The sequence below is a fragment of the Lissotriton vulgaris genome, chromosome 6, assembly GCF_964263255.1.
Source record: "Lissotriton vulgaris chromosome 6, aLisVul1.2, whole genome shotgun sequence".
Taxonomy (NCBI): Eukaryota; Metazoa; Chordata; class Amphibia; order Caudata; family Salamandridae; genus Lissotriton; species Lissotriton vulgaris.
This window is the reverse complement of record NC_141694.1, coordinates 1,407,617,139-1,407,643,472: the sequence shown is the minus strand read 5'-3', so window position 1 is coordinate 1,407,643,472 and position 26,334 is coordinate 1,407,617,139. Positions and strand designations below refer to the sequence as shown.

General features: G+C 43.5%; 1 protein-coding gene across 3 annotated transcripts in view; it reads left to right on the top strand.

Annotated features, from left to right (window-relative positions):
* Positions 1 to 26,334, top strand: part of CFAP61 (cilia and flagella associated protein 61) — a 1,856,219-nt gene that overhangs the window by 421,051 nt on the left and 1,408,834 nt on the right. For all 3 annotated transcript variants that reach the window (XM_086927518.1, XM_086927517.1, XM_086927519.1), the window contains exon 8: positions 16,826 to 16,911. In XM_086927518.1, the coding sequence (XP_086783644.1) occupies positions 16,826 to 16,911 (86 nt within the window). The remainder of the gene's footprint in view (positions 1 to 16,825; positions 16,912 to 26,334) is intronic.

Sequence of the window (26,334 nt, the reverse complement as noted above, 5' to 3'; positions counted from 1 at the left end):
TCTAATAATATTGCCGCAGCGGGGAGCACAGGGCTAATCTGATTGATGACTGCAAATAGTGAGCGTAAGTTCACCGAAGTTGACCGGTTTGACATGAATACTGACTGAACAGGGGATATAATCTGTCCAATTATGAGTGAGATTTGCGTGTACAGTACTTTATCAAGTATTTTATAATCCTGGTTCGACAGTGGCCTGTAGGAGGCAAAACTGTCGGACAGTTTTCCCCGTTTCAAAAGTAAGGTTACTATTGCCTTGCGCATAGTGAGCGGCAGCTCAACGGACTCTAACGCCTCTGCATAGACTTCTAACAACTGCGGCACTAGCTGCACTTTATAGGCCTTGTAAAACACGCCTGTGAGGCTGTGAGTACCTGGGGCCCGCGAGCCATCCAGGCCATCTATGGCCTCAATAATCTCATCAGCGCCAATAGGCGAAGCGAGGAATTCCTGCTGTCCTCTTTCCACCAACACCATCGCTATTTCATTTAGATAGTCCGTCAGTGCTTCGCCCGTCGGTGGCGAGCACGTTCTGTAAAGGTTAGTATAGTATGACAAGAAGCTCGAATGTATAGCGGCACCATCTGTGACATGTGTACCGTCCACGGCCTGAAGATGCGTGATGTATGTAGCTTGGTATCTAGGAGTAAGCATACGGGCAAGTGTTAGTCCCGGTTCTCCCCCTCCCCGTACACTCTAGCGCGGGTGTATTTCCCCAACTATGCTGTCTCCCGCTGTGCCAGCTCCTGGAACTCAGCAGTTTAGAACACTGATGCAACAGAGAAGGTGCAGCACCCGTCAATGTCCGGGCATCCTGCTCTTGCAATTCCCGCTCAACAGCATCAAGCTCACGGCGTATCGTGCTGAGCACCCCAGCCTGCTTAGAGATACAGACTCCCCTAATATATACGTTAAAAGCTTCCCACAGAGTTGCATATCAAGGTACAGAGACTGTATTTATCTGAAAGTATTATACTATTACTGCGCTAATCCTCTTTATGACTTCCGGGTCACACGGGCACTCGAGAAGACAGATTAAGGAACGGAGCGTACCCGCTCAGGGACCATCTAGACCCAGAGTCAATCGGAGGCAGATTGCAGCTTCTAAGGAGGAACGCCAGAATAGAGAGCAGCCTCACGATTAAGAGAAGACAGCTGAGGTACCTTGGCTGACAGAAGATACAAATAGCAGAACCATAAAAAGGATTAGCGCAGTAGCAGCTGGGCGGAAGTAGAACCGGCAGAGAGGATGCAAAAGAGTCTAGAATTTGCAGAAAGCCCTGAAGAAGGCAAGTGGGTAATTCCACATGACGAAACACATGCTGGCTGGGCAAAATCGTTAGAATAAAAAAACACAAGAACATCAGAAGTGACTTTTGATTATTTGAAGAGCTCATTGAATCATGTCCTGTTATTGTGTGTACTAATGAACAAAAGTCTTACTGAATGCAAACTGAAACTTAATTGGCGTGTACGTAGACCAGTGTATAGATATGTTTCCATGGGGCCGGTGTTGGTGGTCTCGGCTACCCCCACTATTCGCAGATTGTTTTGATGCGAGCACGCTTTGAGATCCTCTGCTTTTGTCACTGTGGTTTTCAACTACTGCTCTGTACAGTCTAAGCGTTTGACCATGGTGGCCTGCCAGTCTTCGGCGTCAGAAATGTGCTTCTCAGCAGCTTCTGGGTGGACCTCGTGCTGCTCCAGGCGGCCATGCATGACATCCATTCGCGCACCCATCTTGGCGAACTGCGCTTCAATGGCCTTAAAGCCAGCACGTAGTTCAGCCATGATAGCCGCAGTTCCTTCTCATTTGAAACCGCAGTCTGAAACTATGGCCAGAGAAGGAAAGAGGCCCCAACGCCACACCCTGGACTCACCGCCTCATTCCAGGCATTGCTGGTCTCCCGCAGCCATGATTGTGCAGGCCGCAGCTCCCCAGGATCAATTAGCTGGCTCACCCGCAACCCCTGATGTCGCGGGGTGTCCGAGGACCACCGTTGCGATGCAGCTGCTCCAGGTGTTTCGGAGCATATTCACCACCCATGGTGCTCTCCCCCATGCCTGTAAAGTTCAGCACATGGGCAGTGTTCACCGGGAGTGAGTTTGACGCGCTTGTGTGTCACTGGTCAGCTTTGCTAGCTAGGTTCCTCAGGAGCTTCTCAGTCAGGCCACCATCTTGGTGCTCGACCAGGCCACTCCCACAGGTAAAGTTGATGATGAAGGCGAGACTCAGTCTTGCAGGACAAATGCCAGGATACTTAAACCTTCTCCCGTAGGAATAATGTCTGCATCACAGGATTGCTTGAATGGTTAGAGGGACAATCTGCGGAGTGCATTATTGAAACTTGGTTGTTGGGCAATGTCTTTGATGTCCGTCATTCTTCGCACTGGAAAGAGCACACCATGTACCTGTTTTCCAAGGATCTTATAGACCAGTCATTGGCACCAGAGACACTATGGTGAAAATGTAGTTGAATTGGTGTGCCACTTTCATTTCATAGGGTTCCTCGTCACCCACTGTTGGTTAGACTCCTCTACTACAGGGACAGCGACTAGATTCTCCAGGTGTCTCGCCAACATGGCCCTTGGTTTATACAGTACAATACGGCATATTTGCCATATTATACCATCAGAACACTGAAGCTGAGGAACTCTTTTCTAGAGTCTAAGAACAAATTATGGCAGATGGAAATGAGTTATGCCCTGCTGTTTCTAGTAAAGTTTCTTGTGACAAAGGATATGGCTTACTTTTTTTCCACTCCTACAGACGTTTTGCCTTGACTGAAACTTCATGGTATCTTTTCCACTGATAAAGAGAAGTGGCAGGAAGCTTGAAAACCTACATCGCATCCGAAGGTGCATAGAAAGAGCAGGATTTAGGGAACACCAACCAAGCCGCAAGCTGAGGATAAACATGCCTGGGTGGTGGCAGTCGTTGAACATTATAGACCGATCCTGATGAGATGCTAGCCCTGAGTCAGTGGGAGCTGGTGTGGACTCTGATATCAAAAATGTGCTTAATGTTCCCTTTTATAGGCCCAGATGTAAAGCCCATGACTGGCAAATTGATTGTCCAACTGTGTGGTGCTGTACATAATGTTTCTTTCAGGGCTTGGTGCACTGATCTTCTGAGTGATTGGTACAGTGCATTATTGGAAAGAGGGGGCAGAGAAGGCTGATAGTCAATTGTTGGCCCAAGGAACACCTGAAACTATGCTGTAATTCAGTACCCTCTGGACCCATCCCCACCTTTAACGCATACATGTGGAAGTGGTCCATAATGAACATGGTTCTTTTCAATACTATTATGTTTTACAAGTTATTTGGTTGTTCTGAAGAGTGTATTTTTGTTTATCACAGGGGAGTGAACAAGTTGAATGGGCGTCAGATTTTCACTGATTGTATGTGGAGGGTCTGCTGTGGATTTCCTGTTAAAGGTGCTCTCAGTGCTTAATTTGTGCCAGTGGTTGCCGGTGGTGCCCACTGGCTTTCATTTTTGGGAACTGGCACATATTTTTCCTCATGCACATCTATGGAGTGCAAGTGAGAGGGAAAACATACAAAAGGAGAATGAAAGAGGAAAATAAATATGGAAAAACGTCACAAGGGAGAAAGTAGGAATCAGCAAGAGTGAGATATAGGGGCAGGGAAGGTCTGATAGTGGGTTAAAGCGGTACCGAAAACGCATTCTTCGTTTTCAACGTGCGGACAGTTTATATCCCTGGTCACGGGCTTCTGAGCAGAGTTTCGGGCACCAGTGCTCATTCTTTTACAAACCAAGCACTGGTGCTCACCTTCATGTAGGAGACTTGGGGGCCATCGTATGGGTCATCAAGACATGGTTTGAGTTTCTAAAGAAGTAAACAAGCTTAATATATCTAAATTTTGATCTGGAATATGAAAGTTATGCAGTAAAGTTCAAAAATATAAAACCTACTATTGCCTAAAGTGCCGGGGGCGGGCATAGATTACCTCCAGGAGACTCATCTCTTGCATGCCGATTTGAATGTGCCCTACCGAGGGTATACGAGGGGGTTCAGCTATTTGATACTAGTTGTTCCTCCTTAGCTAGGGGCACCCTGGTGTGGGTGTCACCTGGGGTTCCTTTTGATCTACAGTCTCATGTTGACCTGGATAGTTGCTTCATGTTGATTCATGATATTGTATTGTAATTGCATTTATATAGCGCTTACTGCCCTCATAAGGCGTCAAAGCGCTTTTTTGGCAGGTAGCACGCTACTCCAGAACCCATAAAGGATTAGTGGTGAATTAATAGGAAAGTAATTTGAGTGGTGGATATGTTAGTCAGTTCTTTGGATTGAGAAGGGTAGTGGAGAGAGAAGAGGGGAAAGGTGTGCCTTTATAAAGCGCTTGTTACCCCCTGATGAGGTGTTGAAGCACTTTTTGGTGAGTAGCACACTACTCTGGAACCCATAAAGAATTAGTGGTGAATTAGTATAGTGAAATATGAAAGTAATTTGAGTGGTGGATATGCTAGTCAGTTATTTGGATTGAGAAGGATAGTGGAAGGATAGAAGAGCGAAAAGGTTTGCATTCATATAGTACTTGCTACCCCTGATGAGGTGTTGAAGCACTTTTTCGGCGAGTAGCACCCTACTCCAGAACCCATAAAGGAATAGTGGTGAATTAGTACAGTGAAACATGAAGTCATTTGAGCAGTGAATTTAGAGGGGGTACCGCTAACTGTTGCTAGTATATAGTACCCTGATGTGGGACAGGCCCAGTTTTGAATTCCCGACCTCCCTCGTACTATGCTATTGCGATCTTTGGGGAACCTTGAGAGGAGACTATAATATGTCACTGGACTGTGATCTAGATATATCCTGCCTTCGTCCTCCCCTTCAAAGGCACACAGTCAAACATTATCGCACACTTTCAGAGCGTGGGTCAAACAGTGGCAGCTGATTGATGTCTGGTATGTGCTTCACCCACCGGTAAGGGCATATTCTTATTACTCCTCACTGCATGTTCTTTATACTAGACTTGACATCCTGTTGTGTGCAGGAGGTATAGAAAGGATGATAATGGGGATGGGATATTAGCACACATGCTCTTTGATCTCTGGTTCCCTACATCACCACTGTAAGTCTCCTAGATCTAATCCCTCACCCCCAAATGTCTCTCATTGGTCATGCAGGTTGGTCGGGTTTCTCTATGTGAGCTCTGGATTCCTGTTTGCATTGGTGTCCGGACGATTCAGCTGGCAATTTATCACCAGGGTGGATGCTGAGTAGCCCGCCTACCGTGCGGATTGGACTACGAGTCTAAATCCTCTGTGCTATTACCCGGTGACGCCACCCGGTGGCGCTCAGTCCTGAGCATGGAGTTATCTCTAGGGTCGTGTGGAGTACGGGCAGTACTTTATATGGTTATGGTGTTCTGCATTGTGTTGTACTCTCAATTGGATGGTAGAGCAAAGCCGGAGCATTAAAGAAACACCATCAATTACCTCTGGGCCAAGCTCCGCCTCCCTATCTATTGTCTGAATAGGGTTAAGTTACCATACTGCAATAGTCTCGACACTGGTCCTTAGGTTAAACACACAAAGAGAAAACTCACCTACCTCCAAATGACGCTACCAGAATCTACAGTAGTTGAAATTTGGCAAAGGTGGCCAAAAGAAATTTGCATTAAAATCGCTACACATTTACTTGCTTGGAGAAGATTCTGAATTAAAAATTCTCTGGTCCGTGGTAATTGTGTTGGCAAAGGATAAGAATGCTTTGATGGAAAATGGATAAGGTGGACCTCAAGACAACCAGTGAGAGATTCTCAAATCAGGATCTATATATTTTCTTCCTCCAAAACCTCACCACTAGATTTGATATGAGTCTGCTGGCAGTATCAGGTGGTATAACGTGGATCAACCTAAGGACATTCGTTTTCTTAAAAATCACATACTTGTTACGTAAATGATTGAAAGGTAACTGATCACAAACGGTTTTGATTGAGGGTTAAACTTTGCTAGTAGCTGCCCCGTGTTGGTATTGTTGGCAGCTCCCTTTTCTTTTCCCCTGCGTTCCCTGCTTTAGGTACATTTTCTTCTAGCTCTTGCATGTCGAAGCGAACATTTGGATGCATGTAGTAATGTATGTGTATCACAAATTATTGCAAAGTTAAATAAAACTCTTGATCGCCAAACCAGTGGTCTATATGCAGAGGTGTGCATCTGGATGAATGGATTGGTCTAAAAACATTGTTAATTGCGCATGCTGTTTCTTGCTGGAGAATCAGCTGCGAAGATAAAGGGTTATCTATATTGTGTGTGTGTATATATATATATATATATATATATATATATATATATATATATATATATATATATATATATATATATATATATATAATGATTATGGAGCTAGTTAAGTTGAAATATCTCACCATAATATTAAAAGTGAGGCAATTTAGATGTGTTATATACTCTTTTGAAGAGCCTCCCCCTTTCTGTTCATCCTTTCCCGGATGAGTACAAACCAGGTTACTTGTTTTTAAGACAGGCTGATCTTCCCGACAGTAAGCTGGGTATTGTACTTCACTGATCATTCCAGTGATCGAAGTGCTTTAAAAAAAAGTATAGGAACTGTGATGGTGTGGCAGGGGGGAGGGGGGAATATAGCGTGAGGGCATGGTCAAAGGTGTGGCTAAAAAAATATTCTAATATTCTGTAACTTTTGTCGGTCTTTTGCCTTCAGTTAACTACATTTAAAATAACGCACAACTTAAATGAAAAATAAATACAAGCCAAGTTAATCATTGGGAAATACACTATCGTCCACTATGAAACCTCTGTTGGTAATGCACTGCACTAGAGAGCCACAGAACGGAATCCTGGTTGGTACAGTAGAGAATATTAACTTGTGTATGTTTAGTGCTAAGAGGTCCTAGTCTGTAACAGAAAACACTGTGAACATGTAAGTCACTATTTTAAACTTGCATTGCACACAGTATAAGATGGGCTACTACAAAATGCTCAAACGCGTTTTCAAAATGTTGTTTTTTTGCAGACTGTAGTGCAATTTGTTGTTGTTGTTACAGCTGTCTTTTAAAAGGACACATTTCACAGCTTAGCTGCAATACCACTCAAAATAATATATGTGTGTCATCAGGAAGCATCAAGAGATTCCATCAATTAAAGCCAATACTGGCTACCAAGCACCCTTTACATTTGTAGATTGACCAGTTGTGCGCATTTACAGTTCTTTCAGGGAAGCAGGCACCCTGGCAAGAAGGCTTGTTTAGCTGTCTGGCTCCATCGGGTTCACAGCACAAGACTCCCTGACTCACACTTCTGCTGAAGCTTTTCCGCTCTCTAAAGCAACCGTCCCCAGACGCGTTTTCATTTTACAAAAGTAGGGACACTGGTTTTCTAAGATTAAAAAAGTATGGGCACGTCGTGCACCTCTGATCCCCCGCACTTCGACCAGTGGTCTTTCCTACCCAGGAAATTGCTGCAAGTTTTTGTCAAATGTTAAAATAACTTTCAAAGCTTTGTCGTTAATGGCAATGGCTTCTTCCTTGGAGGGCTGTGAACCTTTTGTTTGCGTGCTCGTCTGTGCTTCTGAGCCAGACATCCGGTATTGCCAAAAATCATCCACCTCAGCGACCGGACTTTGTATTTATGTTCCCAATCAAAACTCGTTCGCTCCCACGAGACAAGCATATTTGGTAGGGTAAGGGAATCTAGAAAAGTGTGTTTAATTTTTAGGTCGAGCCTGGGCAGCGCATGCACTGATCTGCAAGGCATGCTGTATTCGGGTAAGGTCTTGAAGCTCCGCCCATCCTTTCAATTGGCTCCTGTTACTGTCCTTTCTAAATCGTTGCTATTCATTCATGAATAGGCTTATTAGTCCCTCCTTGGTACTGCCTTGTCTGCCTTTGTAACCTCCCATGAGGACTGGAGTTTTTCATGTGCTGTTACATGGTCTGCTTTATCTAAGCTGTGAGCACTATTTTCTTCAATGATTTGCCCCTATTCCACCCACTACGTACATTCCTACAAGCAGCACGCCGTCCGCTTTTATTTTTTATTACTAATGGCGCTATGCTCTAACTATAGTGGCCGCACTTCTTTATTTATTTAATTTGGCAGCCCGGTCCACTTTAACTTTAGAGGCCACGCTACGATTTAAAAAAAAATTTTGCAGTGAAATCCCCAATACCATGTTTTCACTTACATAGTGGCTGTGCCCCTGTTTTAAACGCTGCTGCAGTATTCAGGTTACAGCGAGCCGCATCTAAAGAAAGGCGGATGCCCACCAGTAAAGTGAACAATATTAGAGAAACAATGTTTCATTGGGGCAGTTAGTCCTATATAAATATTTAAAAAAGCAAGGATTTTCGCATGAAATGACTTATTTGTATATTTACATTTAGAGCCACAATGCAATAATTAAGTTAGGGCAGGTATGATACAGGACAACAAATATTGCTTATTTTGCAATTGTTTTATTAATTATTGTTTTTGTCTCTTTTTTATAGTGACTAGCTTACCCGTCTCGCGTTGCTGCGATCTCAGAAGAAAGGAAAATTAAGGAAACTTGTTATGATAACATTCAATTTACATTGTGTCATTTTTATTGAAACCTATTCATTTTAATATGGAACACATTTTATAGTGTTGTTTTAATTCTGTTTATTTATTAGAGTGCTTGTGGATACACAGTATTTTTTGTTTTTCCGTCTGGTGCGTACACAAATAAATCAGAAGGTTTTCCGACGCGTGAGCTGGCCGCATACAGTTGTCCATGTGAGAAGCACGGATTCTCCAAATCTTGTCCACACACTTGCAGCGATTGTCCTTGTGCTTTGCTGATGGTCATTGCAAAAGCGAATTGCACCGGAAACTGGAACCGTTCAGTATTGGAAAGATTATGAGGGCCGTGGGGGGCCGATATTTAGCAACATTTTCTTTTTTTTTCTTTTTTGCCAGAAACCTTCGCAGGAGTGTACTCAACAACTTTTAACATTTTTTTTTTTTGTTGCCAGAAACCTTCGCGGGAGTGTACTCAACAACTTCCCAAAGTTTCATGGCGATCGGATGAATGGTGTAGTAATGCATGAAGGACAAACAGACATACTTTCGTTTTTATATACATATAGATTATCATGATCCAGTGCTCACAAAAAAGTGCTAAAAAAGTGCTTTAGTGGGTGAAGGAAAATTAAAACGTGCATCGTAAAAACATAACACTAAGCTCCTTCTGATAATTTTATATGATGAAATAAGGAGTTAGGTAGGTCGACAGCATTTCAATCTCATTCTGTTGAGATCATCATCAGGACAAGTGATTGAGCATCTGGTATCTTCGAGAAGGGCCAGAGTAGCAGTCTATCAGAGGCACATAGATGGGGTGGAATGGTTAGATGTGCAGAGTGTATCCGTATTGAGAAGCGCAATGACAGCTCGATATTCGTATATATTAGTTGGTGAGCTGAAAGCGATTTCAAATCTGAATTATGCGTCTCGTTATTTTAATTGAGTCGAAGGACGCCGTATGAAGTGAGTTGAAAGCATGATCAATCTTGAGTTATGCGCCAAGTAATTTGAATTGCGTCGTAGGACGCCATATGAAATTAGGGACCCTTGATGTGAAGCGTTCAAGTTGCGGGATACTTCTCTTCATTTGGGTACAGACTGAGTGATTTGTTAACAAATGTTTTGTTTTTGGTAAAAGCGCCCATGACATGCTTTCACTTTAATGGTGGCTGTCGTGTCTTCCTCGTAATAACCACAGACTACTTCTTTATGTATCTAAGAGCTTTATTCAACCTGTGCTCTCAGGTCCCCGTCCCTACTCTAACTGACTAGCCCATCCCCTGGATCCTCCTCTTCCCCCCAGCCACTAACTCCGCCCACCCAACTACTAGACTGCTCACAATCCCACATCTCCCCCTTTCTTAACAAAATGGAATAACTAGTTAATTCATAGTTACTCAATTAGTCGTTTAGGCCGTCGAACATCTCGTCGAGGCCGTTGGGAGCCTCCATCATAGGCAGTCTCACTCTCAGGCTGAGCGTCCACATTTGGAGGGTCTCTTATTTGGTCACAACTCTCACTGCATTCACCACTGGTTGGTTCAACCGTTCTAGTGAGAGCATCTCTCAGAGCTGGAGTACATCTTTGGAAATGGGATATATTCCTGGTAATTCTCCGGCTGTCTGATTCTGCAGTCACCATGGTACCCTTCTGGCGCTTAATGGTCAAAGGATCATCTCGGAATCGACAGTCCGTTTTCTTTTGTTACTCTTGTTTTACCACAACAGTATCTCCTTCCTGCAGGGAGGAGGGTCTCGCTCGCCGGCGTCGATCAGCATATGATTTCATGATCTCTTTGTTCGCACCATCGGCAGCTCGGACTTCGGAATCAATGCGGGCAGGGGACACGGGTCTCAGCGCGCCTTCCCATGTGGGAATTCTGGTCCGGATAGGTCGACCCAGCATTAATGTCGCTGGGCACTTGCCTGTGGTGGCATGTGGGGTTGTTCTATAGGCCCTCAGCACTTCATTGAGAGCCACTTGGAGATCTCGCTTATTCAAAGTTGCTTGTTGAAGTCTTCTTGAGAGTGGCCATGAATCGTTCCACAGTGCCGTTAGCCTGTGGCCACATCGAGGTGACTTTCCGGTGGTGGAAATTTAAATGCTTTGCAAAGTCCTCGAACTCCTGACTAGTGAATGGAAGACCGTTGTCTGTTTTCAGTTCTTTAGGAACACCCCAGGCAGCAAACACCTCATCTAGCATTGCAATTGTGCTGGACGCACTGGTGGACGATACAAATTGAGCAATTAGGAATCGTGAATATTCGTCAATCACTACAAGGACATATTTGCCAGATTGCAGCGGGCCATAAAAGTCCATGGCCAATTCCTGCCACACTCCTTGAGGCAATTTAGTCATTTGCAGTGGCGGCGGCAGATCTCAAGACTTGACCAATTGACTTTGAGGGCAATATCTTAATGTGAGTTAGACCATGTGATCTAATAGAGGGAACCAGACTCTTTCTTTCAACGCCCTTTTAGTTTCTACAATGCCACTGTGACCCTCATGTGCCAGATTGATGACTCCCTGGCGTAGTTTCTTGGGAATGACAATTCTCTGATTCCTTAACAGGAGTCCCTCGGAGGTGGATGACAATTCCTCTTTGATGTGCTGAAATGCCTGCAGTTCTTGCCGAAGCTGTGGCTCACTCTCCCCTTCCTTATCAATGTCTCACCACCAGTTGTTTCGCAAACAGCTCATGACTTTTTGCAGCGCTGCATCATCTCTAGTGGCTTTCTGAATGAACTCGAGGGGAACTATCGGTGGCCTGGCCTGATCCGACACAAAATAAAGGTACTCCTCAGCCATAGATGGCCCAGTGATCTGAGACTGCTGCGGATGGCGTGACATATAGTCAGCAGGATTGGCCGACTTCCCAGGCTTATGCACAATGGTATAGATGTAGTCTTGTACTCTCAAACCCACCGTTCAATGCGAGGCGGCATGTTCGCTCGAGGGTTTCCAAACATCGTCACAAGGGCCTGGTGATCAGTCACCATCGTGAAATGTTTGCCATATATGATGACGTGAAAATGTTCACTCGCCCACACAACCGCCAGGCTTTCTTTCTCTGGTTGTGAGTATGCTTTTTCTGGGTCTGTCAAACTGAGACTCGCATAAGCCACAATGTGTCTTTGATCAGTGTCGTTATCATATTGTGCAAGTATGGCACCTAGTCCCACTGGACTGGCATCCACAGTGATTTCTGTCTTGCGCTTGGGGTCAAAATATGCTAGGTTGGAGGCAGACTCTACTGCCTTTTTGATCTCACAGAAGGCTCGCTCACATTGGGGGTCCATTCAAATGGCTGACCCTGCTTGGTGAGGGTTCTAAGAGGATGACTGATGGTAGCATAGTCTTTGATATACCTGGCACAATAACTGGCCATGCCCAGATGTCTCCAACGTCCTGTGGACTCTTGGCATCATTCATGGGAGCTACTTTGTCGGGGTCAGGCTTCATCCCGGCTACTGAAAAAATGTGCCAGAAGAACTTGAGTGTAGACCGGTGAAACTCACATTTCTCTCGATTCAAGGTCAGGTTGGCTTCCAACAATGCATGGCAAACTCGATCTAGTGCCTTGTCATGTTCTTGAGTGGTAGACCCATACACCAGTATATCATCACTTTAGTTCAGGGTGTTTCTGTATATGGTGAATGGTTTGACGAATGGCTTCCTGAAATATTTCCGCTGCTGAGGATATGCCAAAACTCAATCGCTTGTAGCCAAATAACCCCAGGTGTGTGACAAAGGTCGTGATATATCGCGACTTGTCATGCAGTTCTAACTGATGATAGCCTTTATTTAGATCAAGTTTGGAGAACACTTTTGCGCCGTTTAAGGCAGATATCATGTCACTCAGATGGGGCCCTGGATGGCGCTCCCGTTCTATGGCCATGTTAGGCACTCGCATGTCCACGCACAAGCGCACTCTCTCGGGCGTCCCTTTCTTGGGAACTATCACTACCGGTGACACCCAGGGCGTGGGACCATGCGTACGTTCAATGATGTCAGCTTTCAGTAACTCTTGCAGTTCATCTTCGACGGCCTGCTGGAGATGGAATGGCACCCTGCGAGGGTGTTGAGCAACAGGACGGACTTGCTCATTTATGTGAAGTTTAATCTGACACTTATTCATCTTCCCCAGGCCGGAGAACAACATTGGAAATTCATGAATTATATCAGGATCATTGTTGACTTGATACAGAATTTCTACTAGGCGAAGGCGTTCAGCGGTCGGCAAGCTGAGAAGGCAGTCCGCCTCTGGACCCTCAATAACATGTATGACAGCTGATATGGACTTAGTCTTATATTTAAGGGTCGTGGAGAATTGCCCAAGACAGTTCAGTGGCTCTTTAGCCATCCATGTGTACACCCGGACATGTGCTGGGTTCAAGGTGGGCATTGGTTTCATCTTTCTATACTCAGTCAATGGGAGATAATTTAGCGAAGCTCCGCTGTCTAGCACAAACTTAGTGCTATGGTTTCCTACGAGGATATCGAGTCGGGGGTACTTTTTCAACTGGTCCGGGTTAGCCACCATGCTTGCATATTCATTGGTGTATTTAGGTTCCCAAGATGCTGACCGAAATTCTCGGGACGACGATCTGTAGACCCACTGAGATCGTCTTGACTCTCTACTAGAGTTTGGGGACTCAGGCAATGATTGAGTGTGATCTTGTGAGGTTCGCACGTGGTGACGCCGAGCGCCCGGCCTGGACGTTCGAGCTGCACCATTCCTCATTTCACCTCGATGATCTCCATGCATAGCTTCCAAATGGTCCTTGTGCTTGCACTTCCGACACTGTTGGTCCATCACAGGACGGGCGTTTGTATGTGGGAGCTCATAACCACAATGATAGCATTTCTTGGTACGATTCGCCCTTTCGTCTAGCCGACGGGTTTCAGGGCGCCGGCGTCCGGCTTGCTGGTGCCAGGCAGATGACCTGTTTCTTCTGGGCCTTTCTCTCGAACGCTTGGGGGATCTGACATTCTGGACTCTGTTGGCCTGCTCTCTTTTCTCCGCCCGCCCTGACTCCATCTTCTTGGCGTGCTCCTCGGCCTGATCGTGCACCCTTGTCATCTCAATTTCTTCAAGTTTGTGACTTTTCTTTAACAGCTTCCTTCTAAGTGCTTCGGATTGACACCCATCAATGATTCGAAGCCGTATGGCATCTTCAGTGGAAAATGTGTCAAAATTGCAATATTGTGATAGTCGGCGCAGTCGTGTTAAGTAAGTGCTCATCAGCTCTTCTTTGTCCTGTCGAGCCTGGTGAAACATGTATCTCTCGTAATCAACATTACGCTTGTGCAGGAACTTTTTGTTTAAGGCTTCACGAACTTTGGCATACGTCCCAGTTTCAGCTTGGGGCAGTTCTACTATTACTTTGCTAATGTCTTTTCCAACTAAATTACGCAATGCAATCAACTGGTCTTCATCCACCGTTACCTTGGACCCTTTGATGAAGTCCTCGAAGTCTTCAACCCACTCCTGCCACAGTGGACCTATGCTTCCACCAGCTATCAGAGTCAATGGCTCTGGGGGCCTCAGGTGGGTCATGACCACCAGGATTGGCTTGGTTTCTCTTTGGGGTGAGTTGTGCGTTGACATGATGAATGATTTATCTAATGTTCCTGTTTCCTGTGACACTCTATCTCTCTTGACCACGTGTGGTCATTTGGATTGTCTTGTGCTTGTTCAAGAACTCTGTCGCTGCCTCTGGGCAGTCGTGTGATTCACTGTTCACAGTTTCAAGTGATGCCCTTATTCCCGCTGAGCAATCATCTCATGTTATTCATGTTTTCATCAGTTCATTACCGTGTGGCTTGGAATGTCTCGGGCTTGTCTTCATGCAACAGGTTCACCTCATTCATGTGACTCGTCGGTACACTGTACTCGTGACACTTTATGTCTGCAATTCTGTGCAACACCACAGACACTCGTGTCCTTCTTTTTCTTGCATCTCGGGGCGATGCGCTCTCGTTACAGTCCGTTATTCGATCATTACTGTGCTCAAATTTCTTTAACTGAATGGCGCGCACTGATGCCTGACTCCAAGATGGCCGCTTCACTATTGACCAGGGAGGTCCTTCCCATCTTGCCTGACTTCAAAATGGCCACTTGACTGTAGGCTTTCACTCTGTGATGTCCGACGACATGCACTCTTCACTCGCACGATGCGTTGCAACAGGGACTCACCGGTCGCCACCACACAGCTGGCACAACGATCTCTCCAATCGTCTGCTTGTCTCTCGCCGGCCACTCCACTTCACCAGGTACGGTTGGGCCGCAATTCAAACTTCTGCTTTTTGCGCGCATGCCACTTCGCACGCTTTTGGGTTGAGGGTCTCTCGTGGCGGGCTATCTCATCTGTCATTCATCCTAATCTCACACTTCTTACGATTTCGTAGCACAGTGGTACTAGGTGACTTCAGAGGTTGTCAGTAGGCCTCATACCATGCCGGGCCTCTTAGCTTCTCACCGCTTCAGGCACGTACCGGCGCCAAATTCAAAACTTCACCAATGCTCGACTGCGCTTCTTCGCTGGGCCTCTACGCGATCTCCAGATCACGGAACAGATATGAACTGCTGGCCTCTCTTCTCTGGGCGGCAATTTTTTTTGGGGCACCTGCGTCGCAACAGCGACTTCCTTCCCAATTTCTAGGAACGGGACCGAATGTCATTTGCAGGTTCAGGGACAGCAAGCTGTGCATCCCACCCTCATCGCCAGTTGTCGTGTCTTCCTCGTAATAACGACAGACTACTTCTTTATGTATCTAACAGCCAGATTCATGAAAGGAAATTGCGCTCGCAATGGGCCAAGTTCTGAAAATCTGGCCCTTTGCGAGCGCAATTTTTGCATTTGTGATTCATCATCCCAAATGCAAAAATCGCTATTTGCGAAATCGCATATTTGCGAGGAATAGCATTTAAGGAATCTCTATTAGAGATTCCTTAAATGCAATTCATTAACCAATTTTAAATTGCGAATTCGCAATATTTCGCCACTATTTACCACGAAGTCTGACTTCGTGGTAAATAGCGAAAAAATAGAAAAATGCACTTTAGTGCATTTTTATCTGTTGCATGTTACACACACAACATGTGTGTGCGCAACACCTGTGTAAATTTGCATTTCAGGTGTGCTACAGGGTGTCCTTTGGACATCCCTGGCACCCTTGAAATCGCTATCTTATTTGCGATTAGCAAATTGCTAATCGCAAATAAGGAATACTCCCCATTCATTCCTATGGGCCTTCAGGCTCATAGAAATGAATGGGGAGTTATGTAGGAATCGCAATTTATTTAGCGATTCCTACATGAATCCCGTTTTGCAAGTCCTTAATAGCGATTCCTTAATGATCGCTATTAAGGAGTCGCAAAACGGCTCTTTCATGAATCTAGTTGTAAGAGCTTCATTCAACATGTGCTCTCAGGTCCCCGTCCCTACTCTAACTGACTAGCCCATCCCCTGGATCCTCCTCTTCCCCCCAGCCCACTAACTCCGCCCATCCAACTACTAGACCGCTCACAATCCCACAGTGGCCATGCCTTTTCTTTAGACACAGCTCCCTGTAACCTGAATTCAGCAAGCAGCGTCTAAAGAAAGGGGCACGGACACTATGAAAGTGGCCTCGCATTTGCGAGAGTTTAAGCTAATGGCATTAAAAATTACAATGCCTTTTATATATGTGTTGATTTTGAAAATAGATAAATAAAAGGCATTGTCATTTACAATGCCAATAGCTTAAAATCTCGCAAACGCAAGCCCTATTGCATTGCAAACGCTTGTTCTAAATTTGTTTGCATACATTTAAAGACCTTCTGAAGGTCGACAGCGCCTGTCACGTCAAACTATTTGGCATTGAAAGTCTGAAATTGGTAGATTATGAATGGCATACCAGGATGAGGTAAGAATGTGTTTTTCAAATATTATCAGGTCCCTAATTGTACTGGGCCTTGCAAACAAAACCCCAGGTCTTTCACTGTGACTTGCAGCCACGTTCAGGCTTTCTAAGCAGTGCTGCATACAACAGTTGACCTTGATTACAGAAGCCCCGAAAGGAAGAAATATGTAAGGCATGAACATGAATTACTGTCCTATCTCACCAAATGTTCTAGCGAGTGCAGTCAAAATAAATTGCTCTAATTCGTCATGTTTTCTGAAACACGGTGAATATGAATTGTGCTGTTTTGGGGATTGCTTGCTGTACACCTCTATCAGGCAAGTGTGTGATGCTGTGTATGTGTCTTCTCTTGGCAGTGATAAGCAGACAAGAAAGTCAGAGGTTACAAGCTGCATTATCTCAGCAGTCCCGGACGGCCTCTTTCAATGATTCAGATGTTAAGGTAACGGGGATTAATATACCTTTCATGCATAACCGATTCAAATAAATATGCACATTTATTACAGACTATCTACACGCCTCTCGGCTAAGATGGATGAGGGGGGGGGGGGTATGGGGGGGGGGGTGTATCTGCTATCTCTATCGCACTTTCCTCGCTCGTGTTAAAAATGGTAGGTGCGGTGATACTGTTGGCTGACATGCCAGATGGGCGTGCACGCCCTTCTTGATTCCTACGCGCTACAAGCGTGATAGAACTATTCAGGGCGTCGAAAGTGTGTATTTAATTCTTCTTTGTGCACGAGTCACAAGTTTTGCTTGGGGGGAAAAGAGCACCAGGACTCGAAAATGCAAGTGCAGAGCTGCAGGCCAGACATTGGCCAAGACCCTTCTCTGGAGAGCTGACGACCCCCAAGCAAGTCCACTACTGCAGCCAAGCAGCACAAATTGAAATTCTAGGACGAGGAACTACAAGACCTTGTAGATGAGATTTTCAGAGAGGAACCAAAATAATTTGAAAAATTGATGCCCAGAAATTTTCAGTACGGAAGTGAGTGGCTGTGGGCCAATATTCAGTGGAGCATACACTCTTTAAGCCGCACGACATTAAAGATGTAAAAGACAAGCAAAGTGAAAGTCTGTTTTTATGCTGCATAAATACAGGTACCGATGTAACCCTGAACATCACAACTATAGGCATCCATGAACACACACAGCATGTGTGTGTGTATATATATATATATATATATATATATATATATATATATAATATCCTACTGGCAGTCGCCAGTAGGTAGTTATAGTTAGGATTTTTTTATTTTTTTCAATGCAAAATCTGAAAATTCTATTGTGAATAACTTTGGCGCCGGTTGACGAATCTGCCTGAAAATTTCCTCAAATTTGCCTCGCGGAGCTCCGGTCCTTCCCTGAAAGGTTTGGGGGGATTCGTCAAGCGGGGGCCGAGATAAAAGGGGGGTCCCAAAACGTGTTTTCCCCATGTTAATTTCCATAGGGCGGTCGACCTCACTTTTAGCCCGAACGGCTGAATGGATTTCCACCAAACTTGGCAAAATTGTAGGGACTGGTAGCCCGATGTGCCTTTGCTTTGTCTCAAGATACGTGCTCCAGTGGTTTTTACGAAAATTAACTTTGAAAAAATATATATTGGGCTATATATGTGTTAGAGCCCAAAAGTAGCCCAATGTAGCCCAAAGATGGCCACCAGAGACAAAAAAAACAAATGAGCCCAAATATCAGCCAGATGTAGCCCAACTATAGCCCAATGACAGAATGTCCCAGAGTGTTCTAAAGAACAACTAGAGCGCTAACAGTCTTACTTATGACAAAAGTATGGCACACCTGAAGTCATCTTGATTGGAATAAAGTGTTAACACTTAAAGCATTTAATTTGCAAAGGAACAAAATGAGGGGGTTCATTTTGCCATAGAAATTATGATTAGTGCTGAAGAAAGAAAAATTAGGGCACATTTTGAGTGACTTCTCAAATCCTCTTATATTTCATTAAAAAAATTCTGATATGCAGTCTCCCAAGATGGCCACCAGAGACAAAAGAGCCCAAATGTAGCCCAAATATCAGCCAGATGTAGCCCAACTATAGCCCAATGACAGAATGTCCCAGAGTGTTCTAAAGAACAACTAGAACGCTAACAGTCTTACTTATGACAAAAGTATGGCACACCTGAAGTCATCTTGATTGGAATAAAGTGGTAACACTTAATACATTTAATTTGAAAAGGAACAAAATGAGGGGTTTCATTTTGCCATAGAAATTTTATATATATATATGTATATATATATATATATATATATATATATATATATATATATATATATATATATATATATACTCAAAAGTACATTTCTCCATTTGGAAAAAACGTCGCCAACACACGAAAAGTTGCTGTGCACGGTAAATTTAATAGGCAGGAAAACAACGCGTTTCGCTTTGCAGCTTGATCACGTTTGGAATAAAGTGGTAACACTTAATACATTTAATTTGAAAAGGAACAAAATGAGGGGTTTCATTTTGCCATAGAAATTTATATATATATATATATATATATATATATATATATATATATATATATATATATATATATATATATATATATATATATATATATATATTCACTGAAAAAACCATGGGTTTCACACCAGTTATCGTTCGGAATTAGCATTTAAAAAACCTATTAAATTGACAGAAAAAAACATAGGTTTCACACCAGTTATAGTTAGGTGGAAATTTTACTCGCATAAAACCATTGAAATTCCCACGTTATAGTTAGTTGGACTCACTATAACTTGCGCGTACAATGCATTGCTGATGACGTCACATATTACATCACTCATGACATGGTCAGTGACATCACTCATGACATCACTGATGACATCTCAAATGACATCACTGATGACATCATCTAGTGAATGTGTATCTTTCTGAAAAATAAATATTTTTTATATATGTATATCTAAAGGTTGATGGAAGAATAAATGGGTAAATAAATGTCTAAATGGATGTTTTTTGTGTAAAATTGATTGGTTAACTGACTTATTAAATGTATCTTAGTGAATACATATATTAGCGAGTAATGTTTAAATATTTAAATATCTGTATCTGTGTCTCACTTTGTGTATAAGTGGCTGCATGGGTTGGTGAGTAGCTACATGAGTGTGTATATGGGTTATTAGTTGTTTTTTTGAGTATCAGTATCAGTGTCTGTATGGTTCGGTGGGGGATATTACTTAGAGCACAGATGCATGAATGAGTGACTCACTATTTGTATGTATTTTGAAGACAGCGTGTGTGCAAGACTGTATGGGTGGATGATTGTGTGTATGGGTGGGTTAGTGAGTATGTGTTTTTATAATTGATTGTTTAAGAGAGTAAATATGTTTCCGTTTCTCTAGAAGTATGTGTAGTGGTGTGTATATAGCAGTATAATCAAGTAAATGGTTTTTTGATTAATTTGCATGTGTGAATTTGTGTGTGAGTAACTATATGGATGAGTATTAGTGTGTAACAGGATGTATAGGTCTATGAGTACATATGATGAGTAAGTACATGCATGAGTGACTATATAGAACTGAGGTCTTATGTGAAAGATACTAGAGACTTTGTTAAAACCATTGATGCTATGCACTGGCGAGAGGGCGACTTAATGATTGTTATGGACATCACAAGCCTATATACATGCATTGTGGATGTAGATGGCATTGAAGCAGTAAAGTACTTCCTGCAAAATAGACCGGTGAAATTTACAGTTCATAATGAGATGGTCTTACAATTGCTGGAATTTAGTCTGAACAACAACATTTTTCTGTACCAAGGGCAATACTATCGCCAGGTCTCTAGTACCGCGATGGGCACCTGCTTCGCCCCCAGCTATGCGAATCTATTCGTAGGCTGGTGGGAGGAGCAGGTGGCCTGGGCGGAAACCAACCACAACTGGACTAATAATATTGTTACCTGGCATAGCTACATAGACGACCTGTTTGTAATCTGGAGAGGGTCTATGGAAACAGCCGTGCAATATGTAGACAGACTTAATGATAACACTGTACATTTACATTTTACTGCTGAGATGAGTACCTCCTCAGTACATTTTCTAGATTTGGAGGTTTGTGTAACTGATGGTGATATCCATACTAAATTGTATCGAAAGCCCACAGCGGGCAATTCTATATTGCACGCGCAAAGTAGTAATCCGCCCAAACTAATAAGGAGTATTCCTTTTGGAGAACTCCTAAGGATAAAAAGGAATAACACGAGAGAGGCAGACTACCAAAAAAACGCACAGGAATGCATCAAAAGGTTTAGAGCAAGAGGCTACGAGGAAGATGCTTTGCAAGAAGCCTTTAATAGGGTCAATAGAACACCCAGAGAACAGCTGTTTGAAGGAAAGAGTAGGAGTTCTGAAAACGGGAAATTCAGAATGATCACAACTTTCTCAGAAGATGCAGGAAGCCTAAAGCAAATCTTTAGGAAAAACTGGAACCTACTAAAGCTGGATCCAGTGATAGGTTTGGACATCCCTCCACAACCCTTACTGACTTTCAGGAAGGCACGATCGTTGAGGGACACGCTCACAAGTAGCTATCAAGGGAAAAAGCCCTCGGTCCAACTATCTACAAACCTTCATGGTTTCTTTCCCTGCGGTAAATGCAAGGCATGCTCCAGTAGTAGAAAAGTCTCCACATACAGAGTTCCAGGCATGGAAAACCCCAAAAAGATCAAGAAATTTATGACTTGCAGTACTCCGTATACGGTATACTGCTTGGTATGTCCCTGTGAGCTCCAGTATATTGGAAGTACCATCCATGAGACCAAAAAACGAGTCCTTGAACATTGCAGGGCTATAAAGAACTGCAACATGACTTATCCAGTAGCCCGTCACTTCCAGCTGAAGCATAAGAGTGACAGGGAACTGCTGAGGTTCTACATATTGGACCATGTCCCAATACAGCCAAGGGGGGGCGAGAGGTTAATGACGTTGCGAAGACTAGAGTCTCGATACATCATTGACCTACAAACAAAGCACCCAGATGGCCTTAATACCCATGAAGAACTAGCGGTACACTTGGGAAAACAGTAGATCCAAAGGTATATCATGGCTCTTTTTAATGTGATGGTCAATGTTTGAATGCGCTAATTGAAACTGAACTGTTTTAGGAAATGTGACTATATGTTGTATGTATTTGTATGGGCACATCTCTAGTTGAGATACAAATGAACTATGTATTGACAGGGCCCATTTAGGGCTTGACAGAAAGGTAGTAACTGTGGAAAGAGGAATTGGTCACAAGCCCATTAAGGGCGTTATTTTGACGTAACGTAATCTTGTGATATTCACACGTAACGTTTACAATTTAGTAGGATGATGTGCAATATTGTGTTCATCTGTAATGATGCCATGCGGGATCGCAATGTACTAATGTGATTTGACCATGCCAAGATGGCGCTTATACTTTCCACGGGGATGTCCTCTTTCTATGTCAAACACCACGTGTGGATGTAAAATAAAAATGGCTGCCTCAGACGCTCACTTTACCATCGATAAAGGCAAAACGCCGAAACGCGTCTGGTCGCTGTGGGTTTTGTAATAAAAACTGTGAATTCGCTCCTGAGAGTGCTTCCTCTTTTCTTAGAAAAACGAGACGAGTGAGAGCTTTGATCTATTGTGGAAGGCACCATCCGCGGAAGCACCCGTCCTTGAGTGCGTGAAGTAGGTGCAAACGAGGGAGCTTTATATATATATATATATATATATATATATATATATATATATATATATATATATATATATATATATATATATATTACACAAGTACACTCTAGCTTATGTGTGCACTTACACAGCTATTCAAATAAACAAAGCACAAGTAAGCACACATACCTCTACAAGAATGGATGCCTGAACCCTCGGAAGGGTGGATGAATAGATAAATGGGTATTGATGGATAGATTTGTGCATACAAAGATTACAGAAGTGAATATGATCATTCTTATAGGCTATGAATGACCATCTCTACTTCTCACTTATCTTACAAAAGGCTGTAGTGGTCTCTCACAGAATAGGCACAAGCACATGTACTGTTCCCTTAATGCACAAGTAGTAGCTATCAGATTTTGTTTCATAATAAAATCTGCTTTGTGGTCCACAGTCACCACTTATTTTCTCACTTACTTATTTTTTCTGAAGCATCTAGGTGGGCTTGTTCTTACTGTGGGTCCGATGCTCATCTCTTTCTTTGTTGAGTTGCACAAGCACCTCTGATCTTGTAACTTACTTTGCACTAGTCTCGTCTATCCCAGGTATCGCTTTACCACCCCATATAACACACCACACCACTACAGACGAGTATGAAAAGGGAAACTGACAAAACCATATCTTATTAGTGAAGAGAACCACAGAAATGTAAACCAAGTCATTGAGACTGCACAAATAAATGTGTGTTTAAGGGCTAGAGAGATGCAGTGTGTGTAAAACCTATGACAGATCTTTGTGAAAAAAGTATATACTCTTGGGAATCCAAAGCATGAATCACCAAAGGGGGCCCTTACCAAAGGAGGGAGAGTGGGACTTTGGGATTTAAGGAGATCTAAGCGGGAATGTACCTTGCCAGCTTGTTATTTTGATTTTATGGTTGACTGCACGAGTTGTTATGTAGCCATGACCTGATTGAAAATTCTTAGGAAAGTTACAGAGGCATATATTTATCCAAAGGACAGAATTCTGAATCTAATGTAGAGAATGCTCACCTCTCTTTGATATCATCTGTATGGCAACGTGTCAATCTCAAGAAGTAACATCAAATATAATTAAAAATAAAATAGCATTCCCCAAATTATCAATAAGCTCATCAGATGAGGGTATGTGATGAGCATCAGTCCTGGTGACCTTAATGTGCCTGGAGAATCTCAGTTCGTGGGTAACCCCTCAGAGCAGTTGCCTTTGAACTAGCACTTTTAGGAGTAGCTGTGGCCACTGCAGGTAAGAGCGGTGGGGCCAGGTGAGGGGGGATTTCGAGAGACGACCACAAAGGAAAATAATTTATTTAATTTCCCCTTGTGGTCATCTCTCAAAATCCCCCCTCACCTGTCCCCACCGCTCTTACCTGCTGTGGCAGTGGCTGCATAGGAGGGCTCCTTGGTTATCCCTAGGTTTAGCACCTTGGATACTTCCCCGTTAATATTGTCCCTTAGCTTTCTTAACACTGGTGACCATATTCTTGTCAAAGTCATGCTGTATATGATATCATTGTCCTGATCACACCAGCAAGTGGGTCCGGGTTGCAAGGTTAGAGAATTGCTGCATCACCTGCATTTCAGTCCTTTTATGCAGTTGTCAGAGTAAGAGAAAGATTAAGGGCTTAATGTACTAGTGTTTGATTGGAATATTTGTGTGTGCAATCTGTAATGCAACACAAGGATATTTTTGTACTGTTTCAGATGTGCTAATCCGTTGCAGCATAAAATAGCCTTTTGATTGCATTTACAGAAATCCTGCTACATGCATATTGTATCAAATGGCTGTGAACGCAGTGAGGGAGGTCTGCGAGGGACAACAAACCTCCATCATTCCAGTCACATCTGCAAATGTCATGATTGCTCTCTGTCCTTTCAAGACAGGGACATAAGGCAAAATAAAAAAATTATATGATGCAAACGAAATATGGACATAGAGATTTACTGTGTGCTCCCCCCACAACCTCCTTGTCCCGCATGGATAGTTTTCACTTGTGGATTGATGCAGCCCCCTTTGAGTGCCGGTATCCAATCAGCGGTGTGTAGCTATAGTTGCAAACAGTTGATACTTGACCCTGTTGGTCACGAGGACGTTACATCGTCGGTGTTGTTACCACGCATGGCTTTACATCGCAAGTCCTTTCTACGACTTGCACTAGATGGCGCGCTGAACTCAGGAATATTATAAATTACTATTCCTACTCCAGTTAGCACAAAAGCAGGAAATGTGTTGGATTTAAAATAGAACACATTCCCTGGTGTTGCACGTCATCTAGCTCAAGTCATGAAATGACTTGCGATATAATGCAATGCGTGGTAACAACGCGGACAAAGTAACGCCCGTGTTGTAACCTACCCATGTGGTATTACCCGCATTGAAACCGCTGTTTCCAGCAATTTATACATTGCAAACCACAAATCCATTTGCAACTCACAATGTGCCCTCTGCCCAATCCCATTAGTATAGGGATAAAATCCGTAGAGAACTTGTGAGTGGCCCACATAGCCTTTTTGTAGGATGACAGATAGTTCACTCTATATGTGACCACTTTCACTGGGAAACCTGTTGAAGTAAAATGTGACACACTGGAGCAATTTTGCTTCTGAATGGGTTAGCGTACTTTAATGTACAACTACCAAAATACGTTTATTCAGACATAGTGTTGTTGTCCAGGTGTGAGTAAAGACCATCTACATCTAGTCAACAACTGCTGTCCACACCAAAAGAATTGAGACTCCTTTATTTTGATTGTCTTTTCACTGAGCTCTCCTGTTCTCCGCAAGTGCCCAGAAGACCGAATGCCGTGAGCTAAGTCTGCCAGCAGTTTTCATAAACTCTGGTCCACCACTGGTCTTCTAGCGGCTCAAGGTTTGTTGGGTTCGATGTGCAGGGGATCATTTTCCCAGAACTTAGGACAAGACGGGGAGCTTACTCTTTGCTTGGGCTACTGACTCCTCACAAAGGTTTCATTGGTTGAATACTCTCTCTCTGCCCTGCAGAGGTCGTCTGCTTGGACTGCGCCTCCATCTGACTCAAACGCAGCCTGTGCAGGCAGTACATTGAGGCTGATGCGACAGCTTTCTACTACTACAAATCCTCTCCTGGATAAGTAAGTAGCTCCTGATCTGAGGGTTTCTTCACGTTTTCCATGCCTCCTACCTCTTCTCTTCCTCCAGGCTCTCTGTGCCTATTCTCTGGGCCAGTACCCTCAGAATCTTTCCTTCTGAGCAGTGGCGGGGGTGTTTTAGTATTCACAGCCCTGAACTGATAGCCAGGCAGGTAATTGCTTAGGATGCATTTACTTGACATCTGTACTCAGTCATTGCAGCAATTGCAAGTTCTCTGGTAGCTAAATGTTTGCTACCAACTACTGGTGAAACTGTGCATAACAATTACTCTGTTTACATTTTGTTACAACCAGATACATTATGTGACCACTGCTCAGTGATTTTAGCACAACTTTGGCCCGCTCCTTTCAAGATTAGTGTGTTTTTTTGGTACCTTCAATAAAAGTTCCTCAAGTGTTGTTCAGGGTTCAGAATTAATTTCCTAAAATAAATTTGCTTCCATTTTCTGATTCAAAATCTAAAATTATATCAATACCTTGTGGAGCTAAGGTTCCCATGAATACAACCCTCAAAGTTCCATGTCCACTTGGTGCATTGTACAGCCTTAAGAATAGGGGGTTTGGATGTTGCATTGTATTTATAGCCACTGATCACTTTGTCAGATTTTGCACTGGTTTGTGATTTTATTTAGGCCTGAATCTAGAGTTGCTTCAGTTTTCAATGTGACCCATCTTTTCATGGTGCTTAAGGTATCCTTGAAACTCGAGGTTAGCCTGCCTGTATTCCTCAAGGTCTGTATTTCAGCCATCGGCCTAGCCTTCTCTGTCTGTACTATCTCTTCAAAATCCACAGGGGCAAGACTCCTACTAGGTGCTAAGTCACATGTTCGGGCCAACCATGATAAAAAGCAGGCCGGGCACAGGACCAAGTTTGGTCGGCAGAGGATTGTAACTTAATTCTTCAGTGTACTGTCTAGCAGCGTTGCTTTGCAAGGCTCTGTGTCATTCAGCATCAGTTCCAATGAAGCTGTGCGGTGAGGATTTTCATCACTCATTGTTGGTTCCAATGAAACTTGCTGCTGTGCTGCAAGGC